Below are 18282 nucleotides of genomic sequence, written 5' to 3'. Positions count from 1 at the left end.
CTACTTTTAGCCAGTTTGCCATCCCCTGGGGCGTTGTCCTAACCCATGTGGCCCAAGGTGATCCACACACATCCTGTCTGCATATCGCCTTGTGGGAAGAACCCGGGAGAGGGTAAACCTGACCCCGGTGTTTCATTCAGAACCCTCTTTCTCTCCCATGGGCTACACTGGAGTTTCATGGCCACGTCAGCCATAAGGAAGGTTTTGAAATAAAGTCTCTTGCCAGACAATGTGTTTCTGGCTGAAACCCGGGTAGGTTTTTTTGAGAAATGCCACTGCTACTGGAAATCAGTAGTAGTGCCTACCTCCTGCAATAGGCGCTAAATAAATAAAAGTTCAGAAAAATTTAGAAGATTATAAAAGAGGCCCGCATATTAAAATGCAAAACACTTAAGATTTATTAAAATGCTTCAAGGGGCAAACTGGTGTAGCTGAAAAGTCAGAGACCTGAATTGGCACTGACGGTAACTCATTGAACTCTGTTACATTCCAGATAGACTAGCAGGAATTTGAGACAGTTCCAGGCAAAGTGGGTACAATTTCTTTTAACCTTATAATTAAAATATGTAGTTTCATACTTTGTTGAACTTTTCAAATATGTATTCTGCCATTTTCAACAGTAATTCATATTAGAAAATAATATGTAGGTTAACATTCTGGTTAAAAGTTGAAGTCATGTGTTAGGGAAAATAAGTGTTCGGCTACAAATACTCTGAGGCCTAAACAAGGAGAAAAGTATTTATACCTTCACATTTCCGTTGATTTTCAAGCCTTAGTGTGTTAACATTTTTTTACAGATGGGGGCTTTGGGGAATAAACAAATTTGAAAATGGGACCAAGTTTTTCCCGTAGCATTATACTTTTATTTATGTTCTCTTTCCCTCCAGCCACATGCTGAGCTATCCGTGGTATTGTTTATAATGTAAAAATTTAGTATTTTTCTCCAGAATGAACAGGGATACACATTGAAGTATGTATTTTCATTTCTCATTATGAAAATATATACCCAGCTTTTTCAAAGTGGTGATGATGAATATTAAATTCTGTATCTTTATAATAAGTTTTTGAGTTTAACTTACCATTTACATTACTCTGTCCCCGTAGAGTAGCTTTTGGTTGTAGTTGGCTATTAATTATTCTGACTGTCTTTATGATAACAAATCAGAACAGTTTTCCTATCATTCTTCTTAAGAAATATCAGGTACTTATTTACATGCTGGGTTAAATAATAGAGTTAAAAACTGAAAACATCTAAATTTGCTTTTCTTAGGATATGTCAGCTCAAGGCTCATCTTCACAGCTTCCTAAACCTTTTGATCCTGAGCCAGAAGCTAAATATGGCACCCTGGATGTGACTTTTGACTATGACTCACAAGAACAGAAGCTTCTGGTAACAGTGACAGCTGTCACAGATATCCCAACATATAACAGGACAGGTGGCAACTCATGGCAAGTACACCTTGTTCTTCTACCTATAAAGAAACAGAGAGCAAAAACCAGCATCCAGAGAGGACCATGCCCTGTCTTCACAGAAACATTCAAATTTAATCATGTTGAATCTGAAATGATTGGAAATTATGCAGTTCGGTTTAGACTGTATGGTGTACATCGCATGAAAAAAGAAAAGATTGTGGGGGAAAAGATTTTTTATTTAACAAAATTGAATCTTCAAGGGAAAATGTCATTACCTGTGATATTGGAACCTTCTTACAATCATTCTGTGAGTATCTGATCCAATAGCCCAAATACAGTTTTATGTCATGGTATATATAACAGACACAATTTTTAAAATCTGTGATCAGCCCAACAACTTTTCTTGGTCTATTTTTTACATAGTAATCATACCTACAAAATTTCTAAGTCCTAGATAGGTAGGTATAACTTTTTCTCATCTCTAAAAGTTGCCCTTGAAGATTATATATGATTTATTTTATGTATTTTTACCTTCAGAGTCTAGCCCCGTGGCTGATACCTTTGTTCCGTCCATTGTTAACTATTTATTAGGTGATGGCTTTTGACATCGTCTCAACACCGTGTAGAATTTACTGTTTTCTCTCCAGGTTAAATCTAAGTGATACTTTAGCAACTTTCTAGCCCCATACCTTATTTGATATACTGCAGAAATTATTTGCTCTTATAGAATATGTACTCCTGCCTAGGTCATAATTGATTATCTCTTCAGAACTGCTGTGAAATTATTTTTAAAGGTTCAAAAAAACCTCTGCAGTCTTTATACTTCCCATGTTTTAAAAAACAAATGTTTGGCAGTGTTTCTGGGAGAGTACATCCGTTTAGTGCTGTGAGCTATTCTCGCTTTGCTCTTGTTTCCTTCAGGTTCTGAGCACACACAAGTCAGTCGTGTGTGTGTGTGTCTTTCTCTCTCTGTTTCTTTCCTCTCCAGATATGCATATATATATGTATTTTGGCCTCCCTGCAGCATATGGAGTTCCCAGGCCAGGGATCATATCCAAGCTGCACTTGCGACCTACACCACAGCTGTGGCAACGCCGGATCCCTAACCCATTGTGCTGGAGTGCTGGGACACAGGATCGATCCCTGGAGTGCTGGGACCAGGGATCGATCCTGTGTCCCAGCACTCCAGAGCCGCTGCTGACCCTGTCATGCCACAGCAGGAACTCCAAATTGTCTGTCCATTCATTTGCTGATTTCTTTTTTTTTTTTTTTTTAATGGCTGTGCTCCCTGGCATATGAAAGTTCCTGGGCCAGGGACTGAATCCAAGCCTCAGCTGCAATAACATCCACATTTTTAACTAAATTCCGAGAAGGTATTGCAAATTGCAGACGACTTGCACTGTTCATTTAAACCAGGGAGATACGTCAGGCCACATAGTTACTTAGCTTATGAGAAATTTTGTGATGTGCTGTAAATGTACATTTTGAATTATATGTATTCCTCTCGTATTGAATAAGAAGCATTTTTTACACATAAATATGTAGATTTGAAAGAGATTTATGTATTAAAGGTATAATATTTTAGAGTTGTTTTTAAGCTTTTAAATGTGTAAGCAGAAGTCCAAGATTAGAGTCTCGTTGAATTTAAACCAGGCAGCATTTGATCTTATAAGAACTTCATTCCCAATAGAACCATCCCATTTATATTAGGTGATGTCAGCATCTTTAATGAGCAAAGATGATAGTGAATACGGTCTATATCTCTATGGATTTTTAGGGTAATACTTAGCCTTAATTGGGAAAATTGATAACTTCTTTTAAATTTCAGACTTACTGTTTTGGGGAAGTATCTCTTTTTTTTTTTCTTTAAGAGTATAAGTGTTTTATCAGAGGAGAGAAAAAAAGTACAAGCAATATTTCAGAGGGAAAAAGATAACTTTTTAATAAAATTGAATATTCTATAACTCTTATTATGGTTTTTAAACCTTCTCATTGTTTGGTCAGAGTGATCACTAGTTAATCTGTGGAAAAGACATTCTTATATATAGAAATACCTGATTTATATTAGAAGAGAATGACCGTATCATCGGAGGTATGTATGTTATGTCTCTTTATTTGCTTTGTTATCTGTTCTAAATTCTCTATTAATTATATTCATTTCCTAAAGAAAATGAAGCCATACAAAATAATATGCTTTTTCCCTCTGGTCAAAGTAAATAATTTCTACACACACCTACATGACGGGTATTGGCTTGTATCTTATTCTATGCTCTACATTTCTGACAACCAGTGCAATAAATGTCTGCAGAATGGTCACAGAAAAAGTGCTAGATAAATAGCTTCTAAGACACAATATTTAATCTAAATAAAACTGTTTTCTGCTCTCAGAGAATTTTTTCTCTATATTGCCATGCTTCTCAAAATCACTGCCTGTGTTGAATTGTTGCTGTCTCTTGGTCTTTTTTCTCCACCTGCTCAAATCTCTTGCTTCTGTGCCAGAAAAAACAAATGTACCACAGTTTTGAGGTTAATTCAATCAGTTGTCTTGTCATAAAAATAAAATACTGATAGAACGTATGTATCCTGTTTAAGCTTCAGTGTTAATGTTCTCTCTGCTTAAGTTTTGCTATTGACTGTATAGAGAAGTCATGTGATTGTAGATTACCTAGCTGATTTTAGCTCTAATTTTATAAGATGTGATAATATATGAGTGAGCGGCACTTTCATAATTAAACATTTAGTCTTGTAGCATTTGAACAGCTACTTGTGGTTGGGAGAACGTTGGCCTCTTGGCAAGGGAAAGTTTAAGTCCAGTCAGAAAATTTATAAATTATGGTTAAAACATAGTTGTTTATTTTCGTGGGCAGTAATAGGAAAATAGAATTCTACATATAGAATTAAATTTTATAGCTGGTGTTTCAGACTCGCTATAATTACAGTTACATTTTCATGGGCAGTAATAGGAAAATAGAATTCTACATATAGAATTTAGCTTTACAGCTAGTGTTTCAGAGACTGATCAGGTTAATACCTTGAGAGACAAATGATCAGTATCACCAAACCGACTTTCTGAGGACTAAGCCGAGTTTCCTTGAGTGAGATTTAAGTTAACATTAAGGGAAACATATGGGCTGATAAGTGAACAGTAGAAAATAAGAGAGGTGGAAAAGTATGAATTCTTTCTACTAACTAGTTGTGTATTTTTGGATAAGTTATCATCTTGGACCTCAGAGTTCTTATTAGTAAGTAAAAGGCAAAAATTAAACCAAATGACCTCTAAGGTTCTGTCTATCACGCTATGCTGTATTCTCTGATTCTGCTAATATTTGTGGGGAGAAAATTAGGTAAAAACAGAAATGAGTGAGTTTTCGGTGAGTTATGTATGCTCATGTATGACATTGTGTGGTGGACATTAATTATGTTTTCTGTCTCCTCCATACCTTGTCAGCAACCTTCCAGTGTCCAGGGACGTCCCGCTAGTCCCAGCTCCCAAAATCAGGCTATAATTCACTCTCCCAGTCTCACCGGTAGCTTGGCTCATGAAGATAGGTAGTATTAGTTGATGAACGTGCTACCTAGGCTCTCCACTCATATTCACGTCCAGGAGACCTCAGTACAGACTGAACAGAGAAGCAGATGCTATGCCTAAATCCTTTTCTCATGAGGTTGATGGTGGAGGAATCTGATCCGTAGTAATTCCAGTATAGCTTTGCTGGTGTAAAAACTGTATTGGTACTGAGCAATAATAAATAGTAATTGGAGGAAAGAAAAGACCTTGGCATATACGTGTCTGATAGGAGCAGCAGCAAATTTCCTCGCCAGGTCAGTTCTGCAGTATGGTTGTAGGGTTTGTTCTTAAGAAGCTTAGCCATGAGCCTGGTTCTGTAGTTATCCCAGTTCCTTTAATAATTTAAATAAATAAATTAGTGCCTGTGTTGAATTTCAGATTAAGAAACTCCAGTGATTTCAGATTAAGAACTCTGAGTATTCAAATGTTGAAATAGCCATAAGGTTTAATGGTTACTTGCTGCAGCCCTTTCTTAAATCACATGCAATCCTCAGAATGCTGTGAGTTACGCTGCCTGCCGTGGTGTATCCCTCCCGTAGTGTGAGCTTTCTTCACACAGTCACCGCGTTCGTCTGGCACTCTTTCCTGGTGTGTAAGGCCAATTACTTTCTTCGTTTGCATTTATGGTACCATATAGTAATCGCTCCATTGCAGTGGTCTGGAATAGCCGCTGTCTTTTCCTCCCTCAAGTTTTATTTCTTAGTCAACTTACTGAATGTATCAGTAATATTATGTTTATCATTATTTTTATCAGTAATGAAACTTTATTCTTTTTCTCATAAACTTACAACCCTTCCTGTACAAACCACACTTAATTAGTATCATGTATGCAGAGTAGTCTCTCTGGCTGTAAAATGGAGCCCTCAGTCCTACAACTACAAAGCCCTGGATTCTGCTGACAACTATGGGAAACTTGGCAGTAGATTCTTCCCCAGAGCCTGCAGATAATACTCGAGCCCTGCTGAAACATCGATTCAGTCTTGTGAGACGCTAAGTAGAGAGTCCAGCTGAGCTCATGTGGATGGCTGACCTGCAGAGAATGTGATGAGACTTGAGTTCTAATGGTGTAGGGTACTTCACATGTGCCTAGATGTCTACATGTCATTAAACCCGGCTCCATATTTTATTTCTATGAGAACACATAGCAGTTAGGGGAAGGAGATGTGGGAGTGGTAGAACTGTACTGGGTGGGAAGAGAAGATTCTCAGTAACTCCTTGGACGTAAAGGTTGGAGAATGGAGGGGCGGAGTAAGAAGAAAGAGATAGTAAAATACCACAGAAGCTAAGAACGAGGCTTTGGAGGAGGGAGTACTCAGCTTTGTCAAATGCTGCTGGTGGAACCAATCATCTGAGTGCTGAAAACTGCCCATTGAATTTAGAATGTGCAAGTAATGGGTAGCCTGAGAGCGACCCATTTTAGTGAGCTAGTGTCAGAATCCATACTGGAGTGGCAGTCATGTAGACAGCTCTTCCACCAAGTTCGGCTGTGAGAATAGGAAGAGGGAGGGGGCTCAGGAAAGATGTTTCTGAGATTAGGAGATATTGGGGCGTGCTTCAGTACTAATGCAAATGATAAAATATGGAGTGTAAGAAATAGGAGAGCTAACTGAAGATAGATATTAATTGATGTGTCTGAGATGAATAGAGAGGCAGAAATGGTGCGAGTATTTCCAAGACATTTATTTCAACTGAAAACTGAAAGTGGAGTAAAGAGAGAAGTGAAGCTTGAAGGGGACTGATAGGTAGGGGGAAGTAGAAAGGCTAGTGGACTGAAAGTCCAAAGGATGTCAAGGATAGACGTGAGGGTAGTAGTTGGGCAGGAATATGAGAGAAAAGGAGCTGTGGCTGCAGAGGAGGATGTTTTCAGTTCCCATGATGTGATGAGAAATGTCCAGAGTGAGGTGGTGGGAGTGGGCATCTCAGAGGGAATAAAAGGTAAAGGCAATGGCGTTGGGTAAGTTGATCAAGAGAGGCCAGGCTCGGAGCTCCCTGGTGACCTAGTGGTTAAGGATCTGGCATTGTCACTGCTGTAGCTCTGGTCACTGCTGTGGATCCCCGGCCCAGGAACTTTTGCATGCCACAGGTGCAGCCAGAAGAAACCCAAGAAACAAAAAGAGAGGCCAGCTTCTTGGATGGGTTATCCATGTGGGCATTAAAGTTACAAAAGATGGTGGCAGAAATTGAAGGGCAAAAGAAAACAGAATCAAGGAATTGTTGTTCTCAAGGAATGAAGAGAAGATGTTCCGGGATGAAGGGGAAATGTCTAGGAGAGAATATCTATGGAGACAGGATGACGTGAGCCTCAAAGGAAAATACTTAAAGAGAATACTTTCTTTTCCACAATTTAGAGAAGCAATGTTTGAGAGAGCAGCAGAGACCCTTGCTTCCTGAGACACTTTCGGTAGGAGAGAACAAGCAGGATGAAAAGTCTGCAGAGGCTGATGTACCCTCAGGGAAGAACTAGAATGCAGTGAAAGCAAGGTGCTGAGGGTTTGGAGAAGGCACTGAAGTCCTGGAGGAGTTTATTGTAAATCAGAAGTACTAGAAGGCAGAGTGAAAAGATTCTGAAAAGGAGGGCCGTAATGGCAGTTTGTGTTATTGAAGACATACTAAGAATAGCAGAATGAATGTTCAAGTAAAGAGATGGCCAGTGTCGTCAGAGATTTGCTTCATTTATAGTATACCAAAATATCAATCCTAAGCGTAATTAGAGACTATTTAAATCTCAAATTTCATTTAAAGCCTAATAAAGTATTTATGAAAATTTATTATTTCTAACATAAATTAAATGATCTTATCTGTCTTTATATACCGAATATCTAGTGCTGGTTGTTGTTATATAAACGTTCAAAGGATGGATGGGTGAGTAGGTACATATGGTATATATTTCTGAGTGATTTGCCTCTGGTGCTGGTTTTTGCAGCTAGTCATGTGTTTTCTTGTTCTTTAACTTATTTTATGTCTTCCTTCTAGATTTTAAACACTTTGAGAATAGATACTGTTGTTTTTCTTATCGAAATACTGATATTTTTCATAGAACCTAGAGCATGGGTGTTAAATTGATTCAACAACATGTTCAGATAAACCTGATCACTTAAAAATTCTTACTAAAGTTCCATATAACATTATTCCCTGATAGGTATTAGCGTCCTTAAAACAGCCCTATTGGGAATATATTATGACCTGGAATTCAATAAGCATGCGTCTCAGGGTAATTAAATAGGAGCACATCAGGAATTGCTTTATTTTTAAATAACGGTTGATTAATTAAGGATGTATATGCTCATATAATTTATCATTAAGGGGTATAATGCCACAATCTCCTAAGAATGATCAGCCTTCCTCATGACTTACTGCAATGATGATCTTATTTTAGACACTTGCATTGTCAACCTTTAATTTCTAAAGTCCCTGTATCTCAAAAATAGCCTGTCTTTATATTAATGGATTGAATTAATTTAGTTTGATATTTGTACTATTTTCTCTTCTTTTCTTTTCTTTTATTTATTTATTTTGGCCACGTCCGTAGCATGAGGAAATTCCCAAGCCAGGGAATTCCCGATTCCCAAACCTGTGCCACAGCAGTGATAACGTCGGATCCTTAACCACTAGGCCACCAGGGAATTCGCTATTACTTTTATCTGTAAGAGAGGTAAATTATGGCTTCACGCTTTATAATTGGAAGGTGTTTTTTCTAAGAATATACTTTTGTCTCTATTATTAGCAAATACCTTTTAAACTTATCTTCGCCTATTTTCATATTCACTGTAATTCACACACTACCATTGTCAATAAAAATCCACATTTTCAGAGTTCACGTTGTGGCTCCGCAGGTTAAGAACCCAACATAGTGTCTGTGAAGATGTAGGTTCAATCTTGGCCTCGCTCAGTGGATTAGGGATCCAGCATTGCTGCAAACTGTGGCACAGGTCACAGATGGGGCTCGGATCTGGCGTTGCCGTGGCTGTGCTGTAGGCCTCAGCTGCAGTTCTGTTTCAGCCCCTATCCTGGGACCTTCCATATGCTGTGAGTGCGGCCATTAAAGAAAGAGAGAAAAAAAATCTATGTTCTGTAAATGTAGATTACACTTCTTTGTAAAACAACTTAAAATAAATAGTTCATGATAAACTAGTGATCACAGATTAAAATCACTACATCAAGGAAAAAGCTACACATAGACAGTTCCCTAGACAATAACTGCAATGTGGGCTCACTTGATTGTTCACAGTGGCAGAAGGGTTGTATCCACTGTGCTAATTGTTTATCTTAGGCTTTTGATAAATGGATGATAATTAACAAACAGTGACACTGAGTGAGCTGGTTCTTGAGGCCTCTCTTTTACAAATAAATACCAAACCGAAGCAGCATTTTATTTTTACCTAGTCATTTTCTTCATCATGTTAATGCTAAATAGCAAGGTAATATCCAGGGGGCAAATGTTTCAAAACCAAAATACTTAATTCTAAGATTTTCACATTTAAAGTCTTGACAAATCATTTAAAATTGTAGGTTCTTCATTGAAAAAATAAAGTGGATAATGATTTTGAAAAATGATAGATTTGAAAATATATTTTATGAGAATATATTTTATTTAAAAAACCAGAGATAATGATATTATTTAAAATCTTCTCATCTGAACTAATAATATTAAGGTGTTTTTTCCAAAAGAGTCATGGTTTGGAGTTCCCGTCTTGGCTCAGTGGAAATGAATCCAACTAGGAACCATGAGGTTGCGGGTTCAATCCCTGGCCTCACTCAGTGGGTTGAGCATCCGGCGCTGCCGTGAGCTGTGGTGTAGGTCACAGACACAGCTCGGATCTCGCGTTGCTGTGGCTGTGGTGTAGGCCAGAGGCTATCCGATTAGACCCCTAGCCTGGGTATCTCCATATGCCGTGGGTGCGCCCCCCCCCCACATAAAAAAAGGGGACAAGAGAGTCATGGTTTTATCTGCTGTGACATTTATTTTGAGGTTTATGGGGTTAATATTGCTTTTTCAGGGTAATGACTGTTGTAGGCATTCAGTGAGCATTAAAGAGAACTGATAAATACTAATTAGAAAAACATTTTTCTTTCTAGAAAACCTGAAATTTAATTTAGAAAAGATTTTACATTTGGCACATTTGTGTTCTTATGGTGTAATATGAGCTTAAGAAATACTGAATTCAGGTCTAGGACAGAAGGACTCAATTTTAAAAAACTGAAGTGGAAGGAAACTTTTTCTTAGTGGGTTTTTAGTCTCATCATCACATTTGTTCTATTGACTCCATAGGGACCTGTAATGAGCCTGAAAAAAATAATCTACTTGACAGTTAATCTTTTTTTTTTTAATTTTATTCAAGACAAAGAACAGTTTTGGTCAAAAATGATTGTACATGGTAAGGCTATATATAAATTCCTGAAGCTTGTTTATATTAGGCAGATATATTTTAAAAATTTCTATCACTGAGGAGTTCCTGTCGTGGCGCAGTGGTTAACGAATCCGACTAGGAACCATGAGGTTGTGGGTTCGATCCCTGCCCTTGCTCAGTGGGTTAATGATCCGGCGTTGCTGTGAGCTGTGGTGTAGGTTGCAGATGTGGCTCGGATCCCGCATTGCTGTGGCTCTGGCATAGGCAGTGGCTACGGCTCCAATTCAACCCCTAGCCTGGGAACCTCCATATGCTGAGGGAACAGCCCAAGAAATGGCAACACACACACCACACACACACACACACACACACACACACACACACACACACACACAAATTTCTATCACTGAAAATGAACTTGGCCCTGCAAGTACCCTCTGTGCTCATTCATTACTGGGAGTTCCTGTTCAAGTGAAAGACACATTTTTGGGTGTCCAGCGTGTACAGTTGTTCCTGTGAAAAGGCTAATTTTCCCTAGTCCATGTGCTAGCAGTTGGGACGTTATTGGAATACCTGTCCCAAGTACTTCCCAATGCTGTGATGATAAGCTGAGGTCTGTGAAAACTTTCCTTGACTAGGCATATTAGCTGTTGGCCTGAAATAAAATAGGTGTTCTTAACTTACTTGAGTCATGCTACCGTTATTTATTGTTTTATAGTTTAAATATATCCTCTGGTCTTACAAAAATAATGATTTTTGTCTTTAACACTCAGACTTAAAATTGTTTATATAGGCTACAGCTTACCTGTTAACAGTGTTCATTATAATATAGTCATGGGGCGGGGGCAGCTGGTGATTAGAGTAGTACTAATTATTTTTTTGTAGCAGAAAAAAAACTAATAGGAACTGAAGCCTTCACTTTGGTTCACATAAGTTTTTTAATTTTATAGTGTTATATAAAGTATATAAAGTAACTTGCATGATCAAATGTTATATATCTATTAATATTTCCGTATTCTAGAATAAAAAATAAAATTTAATTTGGCTCATCTCTAAAGGAATAAGATACCATTTTGTTGATGGAAAATAGCTTGTATTATAAGTACCTTTTTCATATTAGTCAGCCTATTTGGGGGTGGTATGTTTTTCTTTGAAATAATAGCTGTCATTGTCCCTTAAGCTGTGTTCAATTTCTAAAACTATTTTCCTTATACCGACTTATTGGTGGTTTGTCATAAAAGACTAAGAATTTAATTTACTACATAGTGGAAATTTAGTTTCAATGCTAAAATTGTTAAAGACTTTCAAGATCAAGTTTATATTTGCATTTGGAAGGGTTCGTATATCATAGAGGTTGTAGGTGCGTAGAGGTTCTGCAGCTTCTGGTTTTGCATCTTCGGTTCTCACTTCTTTCTAACTGTGTTCTTGAGTGAATATTCAACCTCTCTGTGCCCTTTTTTTTCTTTTCTTTTTTGGTCTGTGCAAAGGGGTCGTAAAAAAGTTAATTCATGTCAAGAACATCGTCTGGCACAGAGTAGGAACTTTAAATATTTTAAAGTTAGATAACATTAGACGTAACCTAAGGTGGTTTATTAGGTCTTATTCATTGCAGTCTGGAAAAGAGGAAAGTAAAAGTGCTTGAATTCAGCAATTCAGAGAGTGTTTAATCCAACAGCGCAAGTAGCTAGTAAAATTGTTTTTCAGGAACGAAATATAATTCAAGCCTTGACTTTTTAAGATTTAACTTTTTAGAAATATATTTTGAGTAATTATGAAGAGATCTGAATTATAAATATTGTTTAAGTAAGTATAGTTTTATTATGTGCAGACACCTGGAGTAACTCATTATGTTAGCAAAATGTATAAGGCAGTTTAGGCTGGGTTATTCTGAGATAACAAACCCTGAAACTGTAATGCCTTGTAAACAACAAACATTTCTTTTTCACTTGTAATGTGTGTCCATTGTAGGTCAGGTATGGCTCTGTTCTATGTTGTCTTCAATCTGGAATCCAAACTAATAGAGAAAGTTCTTTCTGAGACTTGGCTGGTTGTCAGACAGAGAACATGATAAATTAATCCTTATCTCTTAAAGATTCTTTTTTTTTTTAATTTTCCCACTGTACAGCAAGGGGGTCAGGTTATCCTTACATGTATACATTACAATTACAGTTTTTCCCCCCACCCTTTATCCTGTTGCAACATGAGTATCTAGACAAAGTTCTCAATGCTATTCAGCAGGATCTCCTTGTAAATCTATTCTAGGTTGTGACTGATAAGCCCAAGCTCCTGATCCCTCCCACTCCCTCCCCCTCCCAGCAGGCAGCCACAAGTCTCTTCTCCAAGTCCATGATTTTCTTTTCTGAGGAGATGTTCATTTGTGCTGGATATTAGATTCCAGTTATAAGTGATATCATATAGTATTTGCCTTTGTCTTTCTGGCTCATTTCACTCAGTATGAGAGTCTCTAGTTCCATCCATGTTGCTGCAAATGGCATGATGTCATCCTTTTTATGGCTGAGTAGTATTCCATTGTGTATATATACCACCTCTTCCGAATCCAATCATCTGTCGATGGACATTTGGATTGTTTCCATGTCCTGGCTATGGTGAATAGTGCTGCAATGAACATGCGGGTGCACGTGTCTCTTTTAAGTAGAGTTTTGTCCGGATAGATGCCCAAGAGTGGGATTGCGGGGTCATATGGAAGTTCTGTGTATAGATTTCTAAGGTATCTCCAAACTGTTCTCCATAGTGGCTGTACCAGTTTACATTCCCACCAACAGTGCAGGAGGGTTCCCTTTTCTCCACACCCCCTCCAGCACTTGTTATTTGTGGACTTATTAATGATGGCCATTCTGACTGGTGTGAGGTGGTATCTCATGGTAGTTTTGATTTGCATTTCTCTTATAACCAGTGATGCTGAGCATTTTTTCATGTGTTTGCTGGCCATCTGTATATCTTCTTTGGAAAAATGTCTATTCAGGTCTTTTGCCCATTTTTCAAATGATGCAACCAACAAGGGCTTAATCTTATCTCTTAAAGATTCTTAAAGCTTCTGCCCAAAATTGACTCGTGCCACTTCCACCAACATTTCAGTGTCTAAAGCAGGAGTTGGCAAACTTTTTCTATATAGTGCCTACAAGTTAGCTTTTTTGAGACTTCACAGGCCACATATGGTCTCTGTCACATGTTCTTTTTATTCCTTTACCCTTTCTTCCTTATTTCTGTGTTTATTTTCTTCCAGTTTTATTGGTATACAGCACTGTATAACATTAAAGTGTACAGTATAGTGATTTGACTTACATACAGTCCTAAAATGATTACCACAATAAGGTTAATGAACATCCATCACCTTACAGATATGATTTTGTGTATAGATACAAAATTAAAGAAATGGTAAGTATACTTTTCTCTCGTGATGAGAACTTTTAGGATTCACTCTCAGCTTTAATGCGTAACAAACAGCGGTATGGGTTATCTCCATCATGCACGATATGCCCCTAGTACTTATTTATCTCATAACTGAGAGTTTGTACGTTTTGGCCGCGTTCATCCAGTTCCCCCTCCTCCACCACTGATGACCACAAGTCTGATCTCTTTTTTATGAGGTTTTTTTTTTTTGCCTACGACACTGTGTAAGTTCCCAGTGTACAACAGTGATTCAGTATTTCTGTACTTTTCAAAATGATCCCCAGAGCAGGTCTAGTTACCATCTGTCACCATTACAAAAATCTTACATACTCATTGACTGTATTCCCCACACTGTGCATTTCATACCCCTCACTCATTTATTTTGTAACCGAAGGTTTGTGCTTCGTAATCTCCCTCCTCCCTCCACTCTCTCCTTCCCTCCGTCAACCGCCAGTTTGTTCTCTGTGTCTATTGCTATGTTTCTGTAGAGTTAGTTATGTTTGTTCATTTGTTTTGGTTTTTAGGTTTCATATATAAGTGAATCACACAGTATTTGTCTTTCTCTGTCTGACTTATTCCACTAAGCATAGTACCCTTTAGATCTATCCATGTTTTGCAGATGGCACAATTTCATTCTTTTTTATGGCTGAGTAATATTCTATTGTATATGTACTACATTGTCTTTATCCATTCATCTATTGATGGACACTTCCGTTGTTTCCATATCTTGGCTATTGTTCAAATAACGCTGCAGTGAACATAGGGATGCCTGTGTTTTTGAATTCGGGAACCTAGAGCTAGTGTCAGTCTGCTGGTGGGCAGGGCCATTCCCGACATGTCTAGCTTCATGATATGGGGTTTTCTAGAGCTGGTGATGCCTGCTGGTAGGTAGGGTTGGGGCCCAGGGTATTCCAGGGCTGGTGCCAGCCTACTAGTGGGTTGGGCTGAGTCTCAGGGGGTCCTGAGGATAGTGCCTGCCACTGGTATAAGGGGCTGGGTCCTAGACCCCCTGGTGGGTGCTTTATTTCCTCTTCTTTCTGTAGTCTCCACTAAAATGACACCATCTTGGTTCACAAATTAAAAAGACACACACACGGACACATTCACATTTAAACCCCCAAGGTCACATAGAAATAGAATGAGGGCATCAGCAGACGTGAGAGATCAGGGTTTGGAAGACTGTGGATGGAGGTGGCAGCGATGCAGCAGACGGAGGAAGCCAGGTGAGCAGCACACACAGGAGGAGAGAGGACTAATCTGGGCCATGAGACCATACATACGTACCGCGGAGGATAGCATGAGTCTGGAAATAAAAATGAGAATCTCTATACGTCTGTAAAATGCTCTGTTGTAGCTCCATCTGGCCTGAAGAATAGTGATGAGCTTGGGACTGGGCAGTAGATATCATAGCTTCCTTCTCAGCAAAAAGCCCAGTGGTCCAAGGTGAGACCACCTCACTCTGATATTCAGGGGTCCCCCAGGGAAATTGCCTCTTCCCCATTTATGCCAATCAGTGAACAACCTATGTTTAAAAGTATAGAATTCTTGGCCAGCTATTTGGTAGTACATTCTTAAATATGAACAGAAGTCATAGCTAAGGGAAAAACTCTACCAGCAAAGAGAAAACCCAGGATAAACAAACATTTTTTTTTTAATTACCCTCAGGGAAAAGTACATAATGCAGAGATGAAAAAAAATTAAAAACCAATTCTAATTCGTATTTTCAGAAAGATTTGAAAAGACGTTACATACATACGCAGTTTTTGTTATTTGTTTTAGGGCTGTGCCTGCGGCGTATGAAAATTCCTAGGGGCTAGGGGTCAAATTGGAGCTGCACCTGCTGGCCACAGCCACAGCAACGCCAGATCCTTAAACCCCTGAGTGAGGCCAGGGATCGAACCTGCATCCTCATAGACACGAGTCAGGTTTGTTACCACTGAGCCACCACAAGAACTCCCTACATACACGATTTTTAAAAGGAGAGAATCCTCTGAGAAAGGAACACTCGTGGAAGAAAGGACTTTGATGAATTACAAACATGAGTGCCAAAGTAAACCGCGTTCAAGGAAGGTCAGTAGAAGAAGGGATGCCCTGGGGCCGTGGCCCGGTCCAGCTCACCAGCTCTCCACCTGTTTCTGTACCACAGCCACATGCAGTAGTTTACGCGTCCGCGGCTCTCTTTGCCCTGCAGCGGAGCAGCGAGTGGCGACTGGGATCACACGGCTGGCACAGCCAAAATTACTTACTCTCCGGCTTTTTACAGAAGAATGTTGCTATCCGTTAGTCAGATGATAGAAATGAGGGGAAATCTCCAGAAATAGAAAACTAGAGTAGAAAAAGTAGATGTAAAGACCGAAAGAAAAAAAAAATCAGAGGCAATTCAGGAGGATTTAATATATGACTAAAAGGTGAATCATAAGGAAAACAGAGGCGAGGAAATTGTATTAAAATAAAATTTGAGAGAGATTTTGCAAGGCTACCTGAGATGCTATTTCCCAGGATTAAGTCCTAATGTTTCCCCAAATAAAACTTAACTCACAAAAAAATAAAAAATAAATAAAAGAAAATTTGCCGAAGCTAAAGGGCTTGAGTGTCCAAGTAAAGGACCTGAACAATAAATGAAAAAGCCCAGACCTAGACACATTGTTGTGAAATTTCAGAATGCCTCGGGGCAAAGAGAAGATGCTAAAAGGGCCCAGAACAAAAACAAACGAAGATCAGAATGGTGACAGACTTCTCAGCTGCAATGCTAGGTGTGGGAAGCTTGAGGCTTCAAAATTGCAAAGGAAAAGACTGTTCGCCTAGTGTTTTATATGTATTATTCCTTAAATAGTCATCATAACCCTATTATCGGTATCAGTATTTATCCCCATTTTACAGATGAGAAACATGTGCTTCCGCGACTTGGACTATCCCAAAGCCACTGTGTTACAGTTGATTGCTTAGCAATCTGCAAATATTCCCAACCTTTGTCTAGTTTCCTTCCTGTGCTCAGAGGAGTACACATCTCAGATTCCCTAGAGTTCTGAATGCTAATAAGGTTCCACCAATTAAACGCATTCATGCATGCTTTGCAAGGTGCAAGTGAGACCGAGGCCGTCTTCCTGCTGCTCCAGGCAGGTAAGTTCAAGGGAAGCTGCTTTCCCCCCTCTGGCAACATTCTAATAGCTAGTTTTCAGCTTCATGGATGCTCAGAAGTAATTGCAGTGGCAGTGATGACGTCCTGATCCCTTGATGAAGCTGAAATAGTTCTGTTTCTTAACTCGTACTGTGTCTCCCCACCTTCTTGGTAAATGTAATAACAGCTCCTTGAGTGCATCAGTTTATCTGTGTTCTCGGAGTCATTCCTGCAGGACCAGCCTGGACCCTGCTCCTCCGGCTCTCCCACCAATTTTGTAAGCACCAAGTTTCCTGAATTAAATCTTTCTTCTTAAAATACCTGAAGGGATTCCTGTTTCCGTCCCTGGATCCTGACTGACGCAGGTCACAGTAAAGCCTTAGAGTTAATGTTAGAATTAAGAAAATCTGGCATTTCAGATTTTAAATTTTCAGGTTTTTAAAATTCATATCTAGGCAGTCCATGCTATACAAGGACGCTGTCAGTTATATCTAGGATTTGATTCTAGTTAAAATAATTTTAACATAATTTCTGAGAACAATTACATTTGTAAAAGGGATAAAAGAAAAACAACATTCGTGTTCTTTCTTCAACTCGAATAGTGCTTCCATGTGCTGGGTACAATTTTAAGTGCTTGATGTCATTTAATCCTCACAATTAGCCTTTCACAGAGGTAATAGATACTGTTAGCCTCATTTTATAGCAAACGCGTGTAGGAAGGTTAACTGAACCGCTCAGGGTCACACACTTTAAGTAAATTGTAGAATTGGGAGCTCAGTCCATCTCCCCAGAGTCTGTGCTTTTAGTTACTCTGTACTTTATCATTACATCGCACTAAATTTTACCTAGAGTAGGGTTGGATTTGTCTAGGAATATTGATATAGAACCAACTTTAAATTATGCGTATGTCTTTACTCACATGAAATGTGTTTTTATTAGATGTACTAATGTCTCAGAATCCCTAAAAATGTCATTTTAGGGGAAAAAAATACAATGTAAAATAGATCCAGAAATGAAAACTAGAAATGCATTTTCATAATTAACACTGGTATGCTGCGGAGAATATATCATAACCAAAATAATTTCTTGAAAAATGACTGGAATCTCTCTTTGTGGCTCTGTACCATTTCTTTTCCAACTTTGGTCCTTTTGGAACTGTCAGATTTCTTGAATATTTCTCATTTACTTTAAAATTTTTTATGATCCTTTGCCCTAGAATGTATTGTGAACTATGTTGCCTCCTTATCAATCCTAAAATCTCACAGCTCAGATCAATGTTAACAGTTTACTAAATTGCGTTGGTTACATGTATAAAAGTAGAGACATTTGACGTGTATTCCTTAGTGAATGGGATTCTTCTCAGAACAGGGGTTTGAATGTTTAAAATGGGAAAGATGATCACATGTGGGTTTACTGGCAGTCCC

General features: G+C 38.6%; 1 protein-coding gene across 5 annotated transcripts in view; it reads left to right on the top strand.

Moving 5' to 3' along the window:
• Window positions 1-18282, top strand: part of SYT14 (synaptotagmin 14) — a 230330-nt gene that overhangs the window by 153003 nt on the left and 59045 nt on the right. For all 5 annotated transcript variants that reach the window (XM_021063880.1, XM_021063879.1, XM_005667888.3 and 2 more), the window contains one exon: window positions 1271-1720. In XM_021063880.1, the coding sequence (XP_020919539.1) occupies window positions 1271-1720 (450 nt within the window). The remainder of the gene's footprint in view (window positions 1-1270; window positions 1721-18282) is intronic.

This window comes from Sus scrofa, chromosome 9, assembly GCF_000003025.6.
Source record: "Sus scrofa isolate TJ Tabasco breed Duroc chromosome 9, Sscrofa11.1, whole genome shotgun sequence".
Taxonomy (NCBI): Eukaryota; Metazoa; Chordata; class Mammalia; order Artiodactyla; family Suidae; genus Sus; species Sus scrofa.
Note: the sequence above shows the minus strand (reverse complement) of the source record. Positions and strands in the feature narration are given on the sequence as shown.